General features: G+C 45.3%; 1 protein-coding gene across 1 annotated transcript; it reads left to right on the forward strand.

The window, feature by feature from the left end:
• Positions 1-15,857: 15,857 nt before the first annotated feature.
• On the forward strand, positions 15,858-17,502 carry LOC138667348 (oocyte zinc finger protein XlCOF7.1-like). The gene has a single exon (XM_069755576.1). The coding sequence runs from the start codon at positions 16,004-16,006 to the stop codon at positions 17,294-17,296; it is 1,293 nt and encodes a 430-aa protein (XP_069611677.1). The 5' UTR covers positions 15,858-16,003; the 3' UTR covers positions 17,297-17,502.
• Positions 17,503-18,751: the final 1,249 nt, after the last annotated feature.

Genomic DNA, 18,751 nt, shown 5'->3' on the forward strand with positions numbered 1-18,751 from the left:
GGGACGCCATGTTTCGTTTGGAGAGCCACTGATGTGCCTAAACATTGAAACCCCCCACAAGTGACACCATTTTGGAAAGTAGACCCCCTAAGGAACTTATCTAGAGGTGTGGTGAGCACTTTGACCCACCAAGTGCTTCACAGAAGTTTATAATGTAGAACCGTAAAAATAAAAAATCATATTTTTTCACAAAAATTATCTTTTCGCCCCCAATTTTTTATTTTCCCAAGGGTAAGAGAAGAAATTGGACCCCAAAAGTTGTTGTACAATTTGTCCTGAGTACGCTGATACCCCATATGTGCGGGTAAACCACTGTTTGGGCGGATGGGAGAGCTCGGAAGGGAAGGAGCGCCGTTTGACTTTTCAATGCAAAATTGACAGGAATTGAGATGGGACGCCATGTTGCGTTTGGAGAGCCACTGATGTGCCTAAACATTGAAACCCCCCACAAGTGACACCATTTTGGAAATTATACCCCCTAAGGAACTTATCTAGAGGTGTGCACCAAGTGCTTCACAGAAGTTTATAATGGAGAGCCGTAAAAATAAAACAAACATTTTTTTCCCACAAAAATTATTTTTTAGCACCCAATTTTGTATTTTCCCGAGGGTAACAGGAGAAATTGGACCCCAAAATTTGTTGTCCAATTTGTCCTGAGTGCGCTGATACCCCATATGTGGGGGGAACCACTGTTTGGGCACATGGGAGGGTTCGGAAGGGAAGGAGTGCCATTTGAATGCAGACTTAGATGGAATGGTCTGCAGGTGTCACATTGCGTTTGCAGAGCCCCTAATGTACCTAAACAGTAGAAACCCCCCACAAGTGACACCATTTTGGAAAGTAGACCCCCTAAGGAACTTATCTACATGTGTCGTGAGCACTTTGACCCACCAAGGGCTTCACAGAAGTTTATAATGGAGAGCCGTAAAAATAAAACAAAAATTTTTTCCCACAAAAATTATTTTGTAGCCCCCAGTTTTGTATTTTCCCGAGGGTAACAGGAGAAATTGGACCACAAAATTTGTTGTCCAATTTGTCCTGAGTGCGCTAATACCCCATATGTGGGGGGGAACCACTGTTTGGCGCATGGGAGGGCTCGGAAGGGAAGGAGCTCCATTTGGAATGCAGACTTAGATGGAATGGTCTGCAGGTGTCACATTGCATTTGCAGAGCCCCTAATGTACCGAAACAGTAGAAACCCCCCACAAGTGACACCATTTTGGAAACTAGACCCCCTAAGGAACTCATCTAGATGTGTTGTGAGAGCTTTGAACCCCCAAGTGTTTCACTACAGTTTGTAACGCAGAGCCGTGAAAATAAAAAAAAAATCTTTCCCCCCAAAATTATTTTTTTAGCCCCCAGTTTTGTATCTTCCCGAGGGTAAGAGGAGAAATTTGACCCCAAAAGTTGTCGTCCAATTTGTCCTGAGTACGCTGATACCCCATGTGTTCGGGGGAACCACCGTTTGGGCGCACGGGAGGGCTCGGAAGGGAAGGAGTGCCATTTGGAATGCAGACTTAGATGGAATAGTCTGCAGGCATCACATTGCGTTTGCAGAACCCCTAATGTACCTAAACAGTAGAAATCCCCCACAAGTGACCCCATATTGGAAACTAAACCCCCCATGGAACTTATCTAGATGTGTTGTGAGAACTTTGAACCCCCAAGTGTTTCGCTACAGTTTATAACGCAGAGCCGTCAAAATAAAAAATCTTTTTATTTCCCACAAAAATTATTTTTTAGCCCCCAGTTTTGTATTTTCCCAAGGGTAACAGGAGAAATTGGACACCAAAAGTTGTTGTCCTATTTGTCCTGAGTACACTGATACCCCATATGTTGGGGTAAACTCCTGTTTGGGCAGACGGGAGAGCTCGGAAGGGAAGAAGCACTGTTTTACTTTTTCAACGCAGAATTGGCTGGAATTGAGATCGGACGCCATGTCGCGTTTGGAGAGCCCCTGATGTGCCTAAACAGTGGAAACCCCCCAATTATAACTGAAACCCTAATCCAAACACACCCCTAACCCTAATCCCAACAGTAACCCTAACCACACCTCTAACCCTGACACACCCCTAACCCTAATCCCAACCCTATTCCCAACTGTAAATGTAATCTAAACCCTAACCGTAACTTTAGCCCCAACCCTAACTGTAGCCCTAACCCTAACCCTAGCCCTAGCCCTAACCCTAACCCTAGCCCTAACCCTAACCCTAGCCCTAACCCTAACCCTAACCCTATCCCTAGCCCTAGCCATAACCCTAGCCCTAACCCTAAACCTAGCCCTAACCCTAGCCCTAATGGAAAAAAATACATTTTTTTAATTTTTCCCTAACTAAGGGGGTGATGAAGGAGGGTTTGATTTACTTTTATAGCGAGTTTTTTTAGCGGATTTTTATGATTGGCAGCCGTCACACACTGAAAGACGCTTTTTATTGCAAAAAATATTTTTTGCGTTACCACATTTTGAGAGCTATAATTTTTCCATATTTTGGTTCACAGAGTCATGTGAGGTCTTGTTTTTTGCGGGACTAGTTGACGTTTTTATTAGTAACATTTTCGGGCACGTTACATTTTTTGATCGCTTTTTATTCCGATTTTTGTGAGGCAGAATGACCACAAACCAGCTATTCATGAATTTCTTTTGGGGGAGGCGTTTATACCGTTCCACGTTTGGTAAAATTGATAAAGCAGTTTTATTCTTCAGGTCAGTACGATTACAGCGACACCTCATTTATATCATTTTTTTATGTTTTGGCGCTTTTATACGATAAAAACTATTTTATAGAAAAAATAATTATTTTTGCATCGCTTTATTCTCAGGACTATAACTTTTTTTTTTTTGCTGATGATGCTGTATGGCGGCTCGTTTTTTGCGGGACAAGATGACGCTTTCAGCGGTATCATGGTTATTTATATCTGTCTTTTTGATCGTGTGTTATTCCACTTTTTGTTCGGCGGTATGATAATAAAGCATTGTTTTTTGCCTCGTTTTTTTTTTTTTTTCTTACGGTGTTTACTGAAGGGGTTAACTAGTGGGCCAGTTTTATAGGTCGGGCCGTTACGGACGCGGCGATACTAAATATGTGTACTTTTATTGTTTTTTTTTTTATTTAGATAAAGAAATGTATTTAGGGGAATAATATTTTTTTTTTTTCATTATTTAGGAATATTTTTTTTAATTTTTTTTTTTACACATTTTGAAAAATTTTGGGGGGGACATCACAGATCAGTGATCTGACAGTGTGCACAGCACTCTGTCAGATCACCGATCTAAGAGCAGTGCAGGCTGCTTCACAGTGCCTGCTCTGAGCAGGCTCTGTGAAGCCACCTCCCTCCCTGCAGGACCCGGATCCGTGGCCATCTTGGATCCGGGCCTGGAACAAGCAGGGAGGGAGGTAAGACCCTCGCAGCAACGCGATCACATCGCGTTGCTGCGGGGGTCTCAGGGAAGCCCGCAGGGAGCCCCCTCCCTGCGCGATGCTTCCCTGTACCGCCGGCACATTGCGATCATGTTTGATCGCGGTGTGCCGGGGGTTAATGTGCCGGGAGTGGTCCGTGACCGCTCCTGGCACATAGTGCTGGATGTCAGCTGCGATAGGCAGCTGACACCCGGCCGCGATCGGTCGCGCTCCCCCCGTGAGCGCCGCCGATCGCGCTGGACGTACTATCCCATCCGTGGTCATGGGGGCCCACCCCACCTCGACGGGATAGTACGTCCGATGTCAGAAAGGGGTTAATAGTCTTCATTTCACCATAAAAAAACTTAAAATAATAAACCGCATACTACCTGTCCGCCGCAGTCCAATTAATAACGAGTGTCCCACGACGATCTCCCCTATAGAACAGTGACATTGGGTGATGTCACTGCTCTATAGGACCCTCAGTGACATACTGACAGGAGACAATGGCTCCTGCAGTCTTTCACTGAGGTTACCCGAGTTCAAAGTCTCACTTTATGGCAATTGCTGCGTGGGAAAATTTCTCATACAGCAATGGCATAAAGTGGGACTTTTTTTTTATAGCGGCGGAGGAATACAGTGGCGGAAGGATACCTTCCTCCCGTCATTGTGTTCCTGGGGCCCCCGGAGAGCGGTTGCAACAGCTGTTGCTGCCGTTCTCCACGGGAGATCGTCGTGGGACCCTCGGGGATTTCTGCGGACAGGGAGTATATTGGTTGTTTGTTATTTTAATCTTTTTTTTACAGATTACACTGGCTTCGGGGAACAAAGTGACAAGTAATGGTGAGTATGTAATCTATGTTTAATGTACTGTTTGTCTATATGTATGTCATGTATGTAATGTATGAATGTACTGTATGCAGTATGTATGTATGTACGCAGTATGTATGTATGTATGTATGTAGTATGTATGTATGTAGCATGTATGCAGTATGAATGTATGTAGTATGTATGTAGCATGTATGTAGCATGTATGTGTGTAGTATGTATGCCATATGTATGTAGCATGTATGTATGTATGGAGTATTTTTTTTTTTTCATTCAACACATTAGCCGGATGATGGGACTACTACTGTCCCATCATTGGCTAATGTGTCAATCACTGTCAGTGTAGCAGGCATCGTCCGATGGGACTTGTAGTCCCATCGGACGATGCCTGCACTGAGACACCCCGCATGCCGCAGAGACACCCTGCACGCCGCACATACTCCCCGCACACCGCAGACACCCCACACGCCACAGACACCCCGCACAGAGACCCCGTACGCTGCACAGAGACCCCGCACGCCGCAGAGACACCCCGCACAGAGATGCCGCACATACCCCCCGCACGCTGCAGACACCCCGCACGCTGCAGACACCCCGCACGCCACACAGACACGCCGCAGAGACCTCGCACAGAGACACGCCGCACAGAGCCCTCCCCCCCACGCCGCATAGAGCCCGGGGAGCCCCAGCACACCGCATACAGCCCCGGAAGGCACGTACAGATCCCTGGCAGGCCCGCACAGACCCCGCCCTGTTGTGAATTCTGTGGCAGAGCTCCCTCCTGTGGTCACAAGTGGTACTTCGGCTGATTCTCTCTGGGAGCTTCCGTTTGTGGAGGAAACTGGTACTGCTGCTTCTGAGTTTCCTCCCTCAGGTGATCTGGTGAGGTTGTTAGGTGCTTCTCTACTTAACCCCACCTAATGCTTTGATTCATGCTTCCTGTCAATATTCCAGTGTTGGACTTGTGTTTCTCTGGATCATTCCTGTGGCCTGCTGCTCTGCATAGCTAAGTGCTTCTTTGCTATTTGTTGCTATTTTTTCTGTCCAGCTTGTCTATTTGTTTTGCTGGAAGCTCTGGGACGCAAAGGGTGTACCTCCGTGCCGTTAGTTCGGTACGGAGGGTCTTTTTGCCCCTTTGCGTGGTTTTCTTTAGGGTTTTGTGTAGACCGCAAAGTTATCTTTCCTATCCTCGTTCTGTCTAGAATATCGGGCCTCACTTTGCTGAATCTATTTCATTCCTACGTTTGTCTTTTCCTCTTACTCACAGTCATTATATGTGGGGGGCTGCCTTTTCCTTTGGGGTATTTCTCTGAGGCAAGGTAGGCTTATTTTTTCTATCTTCAGGCTAGTTAGTTTCTCAGGCTGTGCCGAGTTGCATAGGTAGCGTTAGGCGCAATCCACGGCTGCCTCTAGTTGTGTTTGGAGAGGATCAGGGATTGCGGTCTGCAGAGTTCCCACGTCTCAGAGCTCGTTCTATTATTTTGGGTTATTGTCAGATCACTGTATGTGCTCTGACCTCCATGTCCATTGTGATACTGAATTGCCTTTCATAACAGTACAGGAAGCCCAAAGTACTAATGATTCTCAATAGAGGGAAAAAAGAAGTTCTGAGACCATTTTTTTTTCTTGGCTTTGTGTTTTGTCTTTTTTTTCCCCTAGACATTTGGGTGGTTCAGTACACAGGTGTAGCGATGGACATTAGAAGTCTGTCTTCATTTGTGGATCAGCTCTCGGCAAGAGTACAAAAGATTCAAGACACTATTGATCAGAAATCTATGTTAGAACCAAGAATTCCTATTCCTGATTTGTTTTTTGGAGATAGAACTAAGTTTCTGAGTTTCAAAAATAATTGTAAGTTATTTCTGGCCTTGAAACCTCGTTCCTCTGGTGATCCAGTTCAACAGGTTTTGATTATTATTTCTTTTTTGCGCGGCGACCCTCAGGACTGGGCATTCTCTCTTGCGCCAGGAGATCCTGCATTGAGTAATATCAATGCGTTTTTCCTGGCGCTCGGATTGCTGTACGATGAGCCTAATTCAGTGGATCAGGCAGAAAGGAATTTGCTGGCTCTTTGTCAGGGTCAGGATGAGATAGAGGTATATTGCCAGAAATTTAGAAAATGGTCAGTGCTCACTCAATGGAATGAATCTGCGCTGGCAGCTATGTTCAGAAAGGGTCTCTCTGAAGCCCTTAAGGATGTCATGGTGGGATTTCCTATGCCTGCTGGTTTGAATGAGTCTATGTCTTTGGCTATTCAGATCGGTCGACGCTTGCGTGAGCGTAAATCTGTGCACCATTTGGCGGTATTACCTGAGCTTAAACCTGAGCCTATGCAGTGCGATAGGACTTTGACCAGAGTTGAACGGCAAGAACACAGACGTCTGAATGGGCTGTGTTTCTACTGTGGTGATTCCACTCATGCTATCTCTGTTTGTCCTAAGCGCACTAAGCGGTTCGCTAGGTCTGCCACCATTGGTACGGTACAGTCAAAATTTCTTCTGTCCGTTACCTTGATCTGCTCTTTGTCATCATATTCTGTCATGGCGTTTGTGGATTCAGGCGCTGCTCTGAACTTGATGGACTTGGAATATGCTAAGCGTTGTGGGTTTTTCTTGGAGCCCTTGCAGTGTCCTATTCCATTGAGAGGTATTGATGCTACGCCTTTGGCCAAGAATAAGCCTCAATACTGGACCCAGCTGACCATGTGCATGGCTCCTGCACATCAGGAGGATATTCGCTTTCTGGTGTTGCATAATCTGCATGATGTGGTCGTATTGGGGTTGCCATGGCTACAAGCCCATAATCCAGTATTGGATTGGAAATCCATGTCGGTGTCCAGCTGGGGTTGTCAGGGGGTACATGGTGATGTTCCATTTTTGTCCATTTCGTCATCCACTCCTTCTGAGGTTCCAGAGTTCTTGTCTGATTACCGGGATGTATTTGATGAGCCCAAGTCCGATGCCCTACCTCCGCATAGGGATTGTGATTGTGCTATCAATTTGATTCCTGGTGGTAAATTCCCAAAAGGTCGACTGTTTAATTTATCCGTGCCTGAGCACACCGCTATGCGCAGTTATGTGTAGGAATCCCTGGAGAAGGGGCATATTCTCCCGTCATCGTCGCCATTAGGAGCAGGGTTCTTTTTTGTGGCCAAAAAGGATGGTTCGCAGAGACCTTGTATAGATTATCGCCTTCTTAATAAGATCACTGTTAAATTTCAGTACCCCTTGCCTTTGTTATCTGATTTGTTTGCTCGGATTAAGGGGGCTAGTTGGTTCACCAAGATTGATCTTCGTGGTGCGTATAATCTGGTGCGAATCAGGCGAGGCGATGAATGGAAAACTGCATTTAATATGCCCGAGGGTCATTTTGAGTATCTAGTGATGCCATTCGGACTTGCCAATGCTCCATCAGTGTTTCAGTCCTTTATGCATGACATCTTCCGAGAGTACCTGGATAAATTCCTGATTGTGTACTTGGATGACATTTTGATCTTCTCGGATGATTGGGAGTCTCATGTGAAACAGGTCAGAACGGTTTTTCAGGTCCTGCGTGCTAACTCTTTGTTTGTGAAGGGATCAAAGTGTCTCTTTGGTGTGCAGAAGGTTTCATTTTTGGGGTTCATCTTTTCCCCTTCTACTATCGAGATGGATCCTGTTAAGGTCCAAGCCATCCATGATTGGACTCAGCCGACATCTCTGAAAAGTCTGCAAAAGTTCCTGGGCTTTGCTAATTTTTATCGTCGCTTCATCTGCAATTTTTCTAGTATTGCCAAACCATTGACCGATTTGACCAAGAAGGGTGCTGATTTGGTCAATTGGTCTTCTGCTGCTGTGGAAGCTTTTCAAGAGTTGAAGCGTCGTTTTTCTTCTGCCCCTGTGTTGTGTCAACCTGATGTTTGTCTTCCGTTCTAGGTCGAGGTTGATGCTTCTGAGATTGGAGCAGGGGCTGTTTTGTCACAGAGAGGTTCTGATTGTTCAGTGATGAAACCATGCGCTTTTTTTTCCAGGAAGTTTTCGCCTGCTGAGCGGAATTGTGATGTGGGCAACCGAGAGTTGCTGGCCATGAAGTGGGCATTCGAGGAGTGGCGTCATTGGCTTGAAGGAGCTAAGCATCGCGTGGTGGTATTGACTGATCATAAGAACCTGACTTATCTCGAGTCTGCTAAGCGTTTGAATCCTAGACAGGCTCGTTGGTCGCTGTTTTTCGCCCGTTTTGACTTTGTGATTTCGTACCTTCCGGGCTCTAAAAATGTGAAGGCGGATGCTCTGTCTAGGAGTTTTGTGCCCGACTCTCCGGGTTTATCTGAGCCGGCGGGTATCCTCAAGGAAGGAGTAATTGTGTCTGCCATCTCCCCTGATTTGCGGCGGGTGCTGCAAAAATTTCAGGCTAATAAACCTGATCGTTGTCCAGCGGAGAAACTGTTTGTCCCGGATAGGTGGACAAATAAAGTGATCTCTGAGGTTCATTGTTCGGTGTTGGCTGGTCATCCAGGAATCTTTGGTACCAGAGAGTTAGTGGCTAGATCCTTTTGGTGGCCGTCTCTGTCGCGGGATGTGCGTTCTTTTGTGCAGTCCTGTGGGGTTTGTGCTCGGGCTAAGCCCTGGTGTTCTCGTGCCAGTGGGTTGCTTTTGTCCTTGCCGGTCCCGAAGAGACCTTGGACACACATCTCTATGGATTTTATTTCAGATCTTCCCGTCTCTCAAAAGATGTCAGTCATTTGGGTGGTCTGTGATCGCTTTTCTAAGATGGTCCATCTGGTACCCTTGTCCAAGTTGCCTTCCTCCTCTGATTTGGTGCCATTGTTCTTCCAGCATGTGGTTCGTTTGCATGGCATTCCAGAGAATATCGTTTCTGACAGAGGTTCCCAGTTTGTTTCGAGGTTTTGGCGAGCCTTTTGTGGTAGGATGGGCATTTACTTGTCTTTTTCCTCGGCTTTTCATCCTCAGACTAATGGCCAGACCGAACGAACCAATCAGACCTTGGAAACCTATCTGAGATGCTTTGCTTCTGCCGATCAGGATGACTGGGTGTCCTTTTTGCCTTTGGCTGAGTTCGCCCTTAATAATCGGGCCAGCTCGGCTACCTTGGTTTCGCCATTTTTCTGCAATTCTGGGTTCCATCCTCGTTTCTCTTCAGGACAGGTTGAGTCTTCGGACTGTCCTGGTGTGGATACTGTGGTGGACAGGTTGCAGCAGATTTGGACTCATGTAGTGGACAATTTGACCTTGTCCCAGGAGAAGGCTCAACGTTTCGCTAATCGCAGACGCCGTGTGGGTCCCCGACTTCGTGTTGGGGATCTGGTTTGGTTATCTTCTCGTCATATTCCTATGAAGGTTTCCTCTCCGAAGTTTAAACCTCGTTTCATTGGTCCTTATAGGATTTCTGAGGTTATTAATCCTGTGTCTTTTCGTCTGACCCTCCCAGATTCTTTTTTTCATACATAACGTCTTCCATAGGTCATTGTTGCGGAGATACGTGGCACCTATGGTTCCATCTGTTGACCCTCCTGCCCCGGTTTTGGTGGAGGGGGAATTGGAGTACATTGTGGAGAAGATTTTGGATTCTCGTGTTTCAAGACGGAAACTCCAGTATCTGGTTAAATGGAAGGGTTATGCTCAGGAGGATAATTCCTGGGTTTTTGCCTCTGATGTCCATGCTCCCGATCTTGTTCGTGCCTTTCATGTGGCTCATCCTGGTCGGCCTGGGGACTCTGGTGAGGGTTCGGTGACCCCTCCTCAAGAGGGGGGTACTGTTGTGAATTCTGTGGCAGAGCTCCCTCCTGTGGTCACAAGTGGTACTTCGGCTGATTCTCTCTGGGAGCTTCCGTTTGTGGAGGAAACTGGTACTGCTGCTTCTGAGTTTCCTCCCTCAGGTGATCTGGTGAGGTCGTTAGGTGCTTCTCTACTTAACCCCACCTAATGCTTTGATTCATGCTTCCTGTCAATGTTCCAGTGTTGGACTTGTGTTTCTCTGGATCATTCCTGTGGCCTGCTGCTCTGCATAGCTAAGTGCTTCGTTGCTATTTTTTCTGTCCAGCTTGTCTATTTGTTTTGCTGGAAGCTCTGGGACGCAAAGGGTGTACCTCCGTGCCGTTAGTTCGGTACGGAGGGTCTTTTTGCCCCTTTGCGTGGTTTTCTTCAGGGTTTTGTGTAGACCGCAAAGTTATCTTTCCTATCCTCGTTCTGTCTAGAATATCGGGCCTCACTTTGCTGAATCTATTTCATCCCTACGTTTGTCTTTTCATCTTACTCACAGTCATTATATGTGGGGGGCTGCCTTTTCCTTTGGGGTGTTTCTCTGAGGCAAGGTAGGCTTATTTTTTCTATCTTCAGGCTAGTTAGTTTCTCAGGCTGTGCCGAGTTGCATAGGTAGCATTAGGCGCAATCCACGGCTGCCTCTAGTTGTGTTTGGAGAGGATCAGGGATTGCGGTCTGCAGAGTTCCCACGTCTCAGAGCTCGGTCTATTATTTTGGGTTATTGTCAGATCACTGTATGTGCTCTGACCTCCATGTCCATTGTGATACTGAATTGCCTTTCATAACACCGCCCACAGACACAGACACTCAGTGTCCGCCCACGCACCGCCCACACTCTTCCCCCCTCCAGCACAGCATATAGAAGGACAGAAAGGGCTTATTTATGTTCCGATATTTGTGTCCCATTGACTTGCATTCGTATCAGTATTGGCGATATCCGATATTTTTTGGATATCGGCTGATCCAATCCGATACCGATACTTTTGAATATTGGATGGTATCGCTCAACACTAGTGATAGGTTGAAGAGATGGGTTAGGGTTGGGATGAAGACTGTGGCGAGGTTTTGGGATGAAGTGGGATGGGATGGGGTCAAGTGCACAGGTGGTGAGATGCGATCTTGAGAGTAGAGTGGAGAGTCGATCTTCTGTAATGGTGGAGAAGTTGGTTTTGGAGGTGGAGGGCTGGGAAGTCGGGAGGAAGGGCTCTGGTTGTTGTTGACCAAAACTGTCTCTGATGTTATCAATCTTCTGCTTGAAAAATGAGGCAAAGTCTTCAGCTGAGATGAGTGGGGAGGGAGGATGTGTTGGGGGACAGAAGAGAGAATTGAAGGTGTTGAATAACTGTTTAGGGTTGTGAGACAGGGAGGATATGAGAGATGAGAAGTAGGTTTTTTTAGCTGTGGCGAGTGTGGTCTTGAAAGTAGTGAGGGACTGTTTGAATGCGATGAAGTGCTCGTTGAAGCGGGATCTTTTCCATCTCCGCTCAGCAGCCCTGGAAGCTCGCCTCAGTTCTTTGGTCAGGCTGGTGTGCCAGGGCTGTTTGTCGATTTTGCGAGCTTTGGTATGTGTAAGTGGGGCAGCAGATTCCAAAGCTATAGCTATTGTGGTGTTATATAGAGTGGCAGCATCATCCGCATTGTGCAGGGAACTTATGTCAGTGAGAGGGAGGAGGGATTCAGAGAATGAGTGTAGGTCAAGGTGTTTAAGATTTCTGTGAGGGTGTGAAAGTTTGTGTGGTGGGGATTGTAGACATGGAGTGGAGAGGGAAGAGAATGTGAGAAGGTTGTGGTCAGAAAGAGGAAGAGGTGAGTTAGAGAGGTTAGATAGGCGGGGGAAGATGAGGTCCAGTGTGTGACCGTCTTTGTGGGTGGCTGCAGAAGACCGTTGAGTGAGGCCGAAGGAGAAAGTGAGAGATAGCAGTTTAGTGGCAGCTGAGAGGGAAGTGTCAATGGGGATGTTGAAGTCACCCATGATGATAGTGGGGATGTCCGTGGAAAGGAAATGAAGTAGCCAGGTGATTAAGTGGTCAAAGAAGGTGGTGGCTGGCCTTGGGGGTGGTAAATGACAGCCAGTTGGAGGGGGAGTACATGCGCACAGAGTGCACCTCAGAGGAAGGGAGGGTAACAGAGGGTGGCAGTGGCTTTGTGGTGAAGGAGCAGTTATCTGACAGGAGAAAACCAACTCCTCGCCCATGTTTGCTGCTGGGGCGGGGTGTGTGAGAAAGGTGGAAGCCACCATATGAAAGTGCAGCAGGGGAGGCTGTGTCAGAAGGGGTGAGCCAGGTTTCGGTGATGGCGAGGAAGGAAAGTTTGGTAGCAACAAAAGATCATGGATGTAGGAAAGCTTGTTGCAGACAGAGCGAGCGTTCCACAGAGCTCCTGTTAGTGGGACTGGGGAAGCAGGGGCTGTGTGAATGGGTATAAGGTTAGAGAGGTTACGGAAGTTTGTGATAGAGCGTGGATGGGAGGTAGAAATGACTGTGGGGATGTGGTGAGGAGGACCAGGATTTGGAGAGATATCACCAGCAGTGAGAAGGAGCAGAGAAAGTGTTAGCAGGTGGGAGCAGAAGAGGGCATGAGGTGGCTGTCTGTGCTTGGAGACAGAGGATTGTATGTTGAGGAACAGTTCTGAGGAGGAGGTGAGATGGATGGGGGAGGATTGAGGAAGAGATGAACAGTTCTTTACTTGGTGTAGGGATTAGGGGAGTTAGCAGAAAGTGAAGGATTATAGGGGTGAGAGTGAAAACAAACAGAAACATTGTTTACAGTGACTGGGCAGTTATCTTTAGTTTCCTTCTGGTTCAATTCTGGTTTTAATTCTACTGTAATCTTCACACTTCTAGGACACACTTATAGGAATCACACTGCAGATTAAAGTCTTTGCAGACTTGAGCTATGCAATATATCTGCCACAAAGTGCATTCAGGTGTGAAGCAGAGAGGAGTGGTCTCTGTTCATCTTGGTCAGAGAATTAAGAGTGGACCAGATGCATATAATCAAGCCAAAGTAAATAGCACGGGTGGAGGGGGTGTTTGGGTGAAGCTGGGGTTGGTTGAGAGACATACCAAGTGGAAGATAGGAGTAGAGGCAAGTCTGTGTGGAAAGATGGATGACACTACATGCACTTCATAGACAGACAGAGCAGGAGAGCTGGGTGGATCAACATACCATGTGAATGCTAGGTGCAGGGGCGAGTCTGTGTGCAAAGCTGGGTGATGTAGTATATGCACTTCATAGACAGACAGAGCACGAGCAGGAGAGCTGGGTGGATCAACATACCTGTAGGAAGAATATACATGCTTGTAATCTGTGTATAGATCTATCTATCCATCTCATTCCTTCTACCTATTATTTATCTATCTATATTTATGTCTATTATCTATCATCTATCTATCTATCTATCTATCTATCTATCTATCTATCTATCTATCTATCTGTGTGTATAATGGAGTGTGGGTTGGACAAATGTAAAAGAGGAGGTTGGACAAGAAATGACATAACAAATCTTTTTTTTTTTGTTCAATAATACATCTTTATTTAGCTTTCAAAAACGAATTAAAAACGCATCAAAAACGCACCTGCGTTTTCTGCCAAGAGATGCAGATTCAGTGCAGAAAAATCTGCAGGCAAATCTGCAACGTCTGCACATACCCTAACGGTAACCCTAACTTTAGCCTAACAGTAACCCTAAGGCCTCTTTCACATTTCCGTTGGAATGTGAACGTTGCTATGCGTCGTTCTGTGCAAAAAACGCATCCTGCAAAGTTGCCCACAGGATGCGTTTTTGCACATAGACTTGTATTACTGACGCACCGCGACCTATGGACACACGTTCCATACGTCGTGCACTGGATGCGTCGGTATATGGCGGACCATCGTTGCAAAAAAAGTTCAAGGGAACGTTTTTTTTGCACGTCGGATCCTGCATTTCCGACCGCGCATGTGCGGCTGGAACTCCGCCCCTCCTCCCCGGGACTTTACAGTGGGCAGCAGACGCGTTGAAACACTGTGTCCGCTGCCCACGTTGTGGCAAATTTGCACGTCGTCGGGCCGACGCTTAGCGACGGCCCTGTATCGACGGAAGTGTGAAAGAGGCCTAACTTTAGCCCCAAAACTAACCCTAACTATAGCACTAACCCTAACCTGCCTTATCTGTTTTTTTTTACTTTTTAACAAGATGGCTGACTGACACAGCTGTTGCCAGAAGCACTTGTAACACTGTTTCTCCTCTAATCTCTCACTGACAGGAGATCTGAGGAGAAACAGCGTTTTTATGAGGCAGATCGCCCGGGAAAGTTCATTGCTACAACACACTTTCTTAGTGATTTGTCTCATTGGCTGGTCTCGAAAAGGTCGGGGGTCACAGTAAGGGTTGTGCGCCGGAATCCCATCGTTATAGCTAGCGCCGATGTTTATCGGTTAAGTTAAGGGTACCATCATTTCTGTCCAGGCCTATTTCATGAGTTTTTTTTTTTATTCTGTGGAAACATGGTTAAAAAGCAATGTCTGACTTTCATTTGTTCATTCTCATAGATTTTTGATTTGTTATTATTTTTGTCAGATTCTAGTTATTTCTGTGACCATTGTTGGTTTTTCTGTCATTAAACCAGGGATACCAACAATTTTGACCACGTATTTAGGAGGAATTAATATTTTGACTCCACAGCCACTTTCTGGAAATCAGCACGAAGTGGATGTTGGAGAGTGAAAATTACAATTTGCCATTTTATTACCCAGCACATAGTGCCCAGATTGTGCTCCAGGAGACAGACACTGCAAATTAAGTGGATTCATCTCACTATATAATATTACTAAATACAGAGATCCTAAATGTTGTTTCAGCACACTGCAAGACTCAGAAGTGAGAGCGGATTTTGCTGGATTGGTTTATAGAAACTCTGTTACTTTTCAACAGCCTTTGAGCCACTAGTAGTGTGGGAACCTCTGTTTCTACATTGGGAGATGATGGACCTGAGTGGGGACTTTGCTTTTTGTGAGATGAGAATAGGTATTATTTTCGCCTACATAACATTGATTGGTTTCTTTTTATTCGATAGTTGGGAGGCAGAATGAACAAACAGTTGAACACCACGCACTACTGGCTCATCCAACAAGGTGGACTGTCATTGTCTTGATGAATAATTAAAGGGAACCTGTCACCCCCAAAATGGAAGGTGAGCTAAGTCCACTGTCATCAGGAGCTTATCTACAGCATTCTGTAATGCTGTAGATAAGCCCCCGATGTTACCTGAAAGATAAGATTATACTCACCCAGTGGCGGTCCCGCTGCGGTGGGCTTCACTGGTCCGGTCCGGCGGCTCCTATCTTCATTCCATGACATCCTCTTCTGGTCTTCACGTCGCGGCTCTGGCGCAGGCATACTTTCTCTGCCCTGTTAAGGGCAGAGCAATGTACTGCAGTGTGCAGGCGCTGGGAAAGGTCAGAAGCCCAGCGCCTGCGCACTGCAGTACTTTGCTCTGCCCTAAACAGGGCAGAGAAAGTATGCCTGCGCCAGAGCCACGCCGTGAAGACCAGAAGAGGACGTCATGGAATGAAGATAGGAGGCGCCGGACCGGACCAGCGACGCCCTTCGGACCGGACCGCAGCGGGACCGCCCCTGGGTGAGTATAATCTAACCTCTTTTTATCATCTTTCAGGTAACATCGGGAGCATATCTACAGCATTACAGAATGCTGTAGATAAGCCCCTGATGACTGGGCTTGGCTCACTTTCCATTTTGGGGGTGACAGGTTCCCTTTAAAGTTTTTTACATAGCTTGCCATTTTTATGGACAGTTTAAGTAGAAATGTTCAAAAATCTAAAACTCAAGGATATTTTATTAAAAAAAAAATGTTTTTTGTCTTGGCAGATGACTGTACCAGGAGATCAGAGGGACAGCTGACATCTTCAATTTTTAAATCTGATAATCTTGAGATCCTACAAGATACAACTAAAGTGATTGCTGTTACTCCAGATATATCGACATCCATTCACAGCAAAGATCTGTCATCTGATCCTATGAAACAGGTCCCATCTTCTGATTCATTACTGACTACTAAGGAAAATCAAAGTCACAAAAGAGGCATTAAAAAACAAACTGCTCATAAAGCAAAGAAGTCATTTTCATGTTCAGAATGTGGGAAATGTTTTAACAAGAAATCAGATTTGGTTATTCACTGTAGAATTCACACAGGGGAGAAGGCTTATTCCTGTTCAGAATGTGGGAAATGTTTTAACCAGAAAGGGAGTCTAGTTAGTCACCAGAGAACTCATACAGGGGAGAAGCCTTTTTCCTGTTCAGAATGTGGGAAATGTTTTAACAAGAAATCAGATTTGGTTATTCACTGTAGAATTCACACCGGGGAGAAGCCTTTTTCCTGTTCAGAATGTGGGAAATGTTTTAACCAGAAAGGGAGTCTAGTTACTCACCAGAGAACTCATACAGGGGAGAAGCCCTTTTCCTGTTCAGAATGTGGGAAATGTTTTAACCAGAAATCAGATTTGGTTAATCACCATAGAATTCACACAGGGGAGAAGCCTTTTTCCTGTTCAGAATGTGGGAAATGTTTTAACTGGAAAGTGAGTCTAGTTAGTCACCAGAGAACTCACACAGGAGAGAAGCCTTTTTCCTGTTCAGATTGTAGGAAATGTTTTAACCAGAAAAGGAGTCTAGTTAGTCACCAGAGAACTCATACAGGGGGGAAGCCTTTTTCCTGTTCAGAATGTGGGAAATGTTTTAACCAGAAAGCACTTCTTCGTAGTCACCAGAGAACTCATACAAGGGAGAAGCCTTTTTCATGTCCAGAATGTGGGAAATGTTTTAACTGGAAATGGCTTCTTGTTAGTCACCAGAGAGCTCACACAGATGAGAAGCCTTTTTCCTGTTCAGAATGTGGGAAATGTTTTAACCTGAAAGGGAATCTAGTTAGTCACCAGAGAATTCATACAGGGGAGAAGCCTTTTTCCTGTTCAGAATGTGGGAAATGTTTTACCTTCAAAGACAGTCTTGTTAGACATCAAATATCTCACACAGGGGAGAAGCCTTTTTCATGTTCAGAATGTGGGAAATGTTTTAACCAGAAAGCAGATTTGGTTAATCACCGTAGCATTCATACAGGGAAGAAGCCTTTTTCCTGTTCAGAATGTGGGAAATGTTTTAGACAGAAAGGGAGTCTAGTTAGCCACCAGAGAACTCACACAGGGGAGAAGCCTTTTTCCTGTTCAGAATGTGGGAAATGTTATAAATGGAAATCGCTTCTTGTTAGACATCAGAGCAGTCACACAGAGGAGAACCCTTTTTCGTTTTCTTAATGTGGGAAATATTTTACTTGGAAATCAACTGTTGATAAACATCAGAGACGTCACATAGGGGAGAAGGCTTTTTTATGTTCATAATGTTGGAATAGTTTTAACCAAAACTTAATCTTATTAAAGGGGTTGTCTCTTGTCATTCCTCATGTTTGCTGACAAAAGGATAAAATTAAACTTTATTAATTCTAAATGTAAAACTATACCCATAATTCACCCCCTTAAGGTTAGTCAGTAGGTGACTAATAGAAAAAACATGTACCCCACAGTTCTGTATATAGGGTGAGGTGACTTATACACACTCACTCTCCAAGCCTCTCATTTCTACGTGTTTCATCGTCCTCACCAAAGGCGACTCATCAGGAGACTATTTAATATTGACCTATATTGAAGCGAGACTAGACAAAAAAACAAAACAAAATCAGGTATCATGTTATCCAAAACAGTCAGAAAACTAGCCACATATTGGCAGATCCCAGACCTCAAACTATATACTTCGTAAGTTTATAAGCCACTCCAGTGTCAGGAATAGATAGTATGTGAAAATACAGTATAATTCTTGTGTTTTTCTCCTATAGGGACTGCCCCAGTTTGGTGTTGTAACAGCTGTTAATTAGTAGTGCAGACAAATTGTCCTAGACTAAACTTCGTTTTCAGACGACCCAATATGTACCACTCAGGGAAACTTACCTGCTCCAAAGATCAATAGCAGCTTCTAACTAATGGCCATGCTGCGGTCTGTCAAGGAATGAGTGCAATATCGTTATAAAGACTAGGGATGTGTGCAATCATAATGTCTGGAGGATCTGTGCCATTATTTAGTGTGAATATGGAGATTATCTCTGAAAGTTAAGTGTTCCCTGAGCGGTATATACTGTATTGTCACATACTGTCTATTCCTGACACTGGAGAGGCTTATAAACTTACAAAGTATATAGTTTGAGGTCTGGGATCTGCCAATATGTGGCTGGTTTTCTGACTGTTTCGGATAACATGATACATGATTTTAGTTTTTTTTTGTCTAGTCCCGCTTGAATAGAGTTCAATATTAAATAGTCTCCTGATGAGTCGCCTTTGGTGAGGACGATGAAACACATAGAAATGAGAGGCTTGGAGAGTGAGAGTGTATAAGTCACCTCACCCTATATACTGAACTGTGGGGTACATGTTTTTTCTATTAGTCACCTACTGACTAACCTTAAGAGGGGGTGAATTATGGGTATTTGTACATTTGGAATTAATAAAGTTTAGTTTTATCCTTTTGTCAGTGAATCTTCTAATCAAGGGATCATTATATATAATTATATCTTAGAATGTTTTTTCTCAGTGAACTCATTGCTCATGTTTGGCCTCATTAAAATAAAAACACTCATACTCCGCTGGCGGCCGGCTCCACTTCAGCGGTGTCGAGACTCACTGTCCCGGGGCTTATGTGAGGTTGTTACATCACACGAGCCC

This window comes from Ranitomeya imitator, chromosome 2 (genome assembly GCF_032444005.1).
Source record: "Ranitomeya imitator isolate aRanImi1 chromosome 2, aRanImi1.pri, whole genome shotgun sequence".
NCBI lineage: Eukaryota > Metazoa > Chordata > Amphibia > Anura > Dendrobatidae > Ranitomeya > Ranitomeya imitator.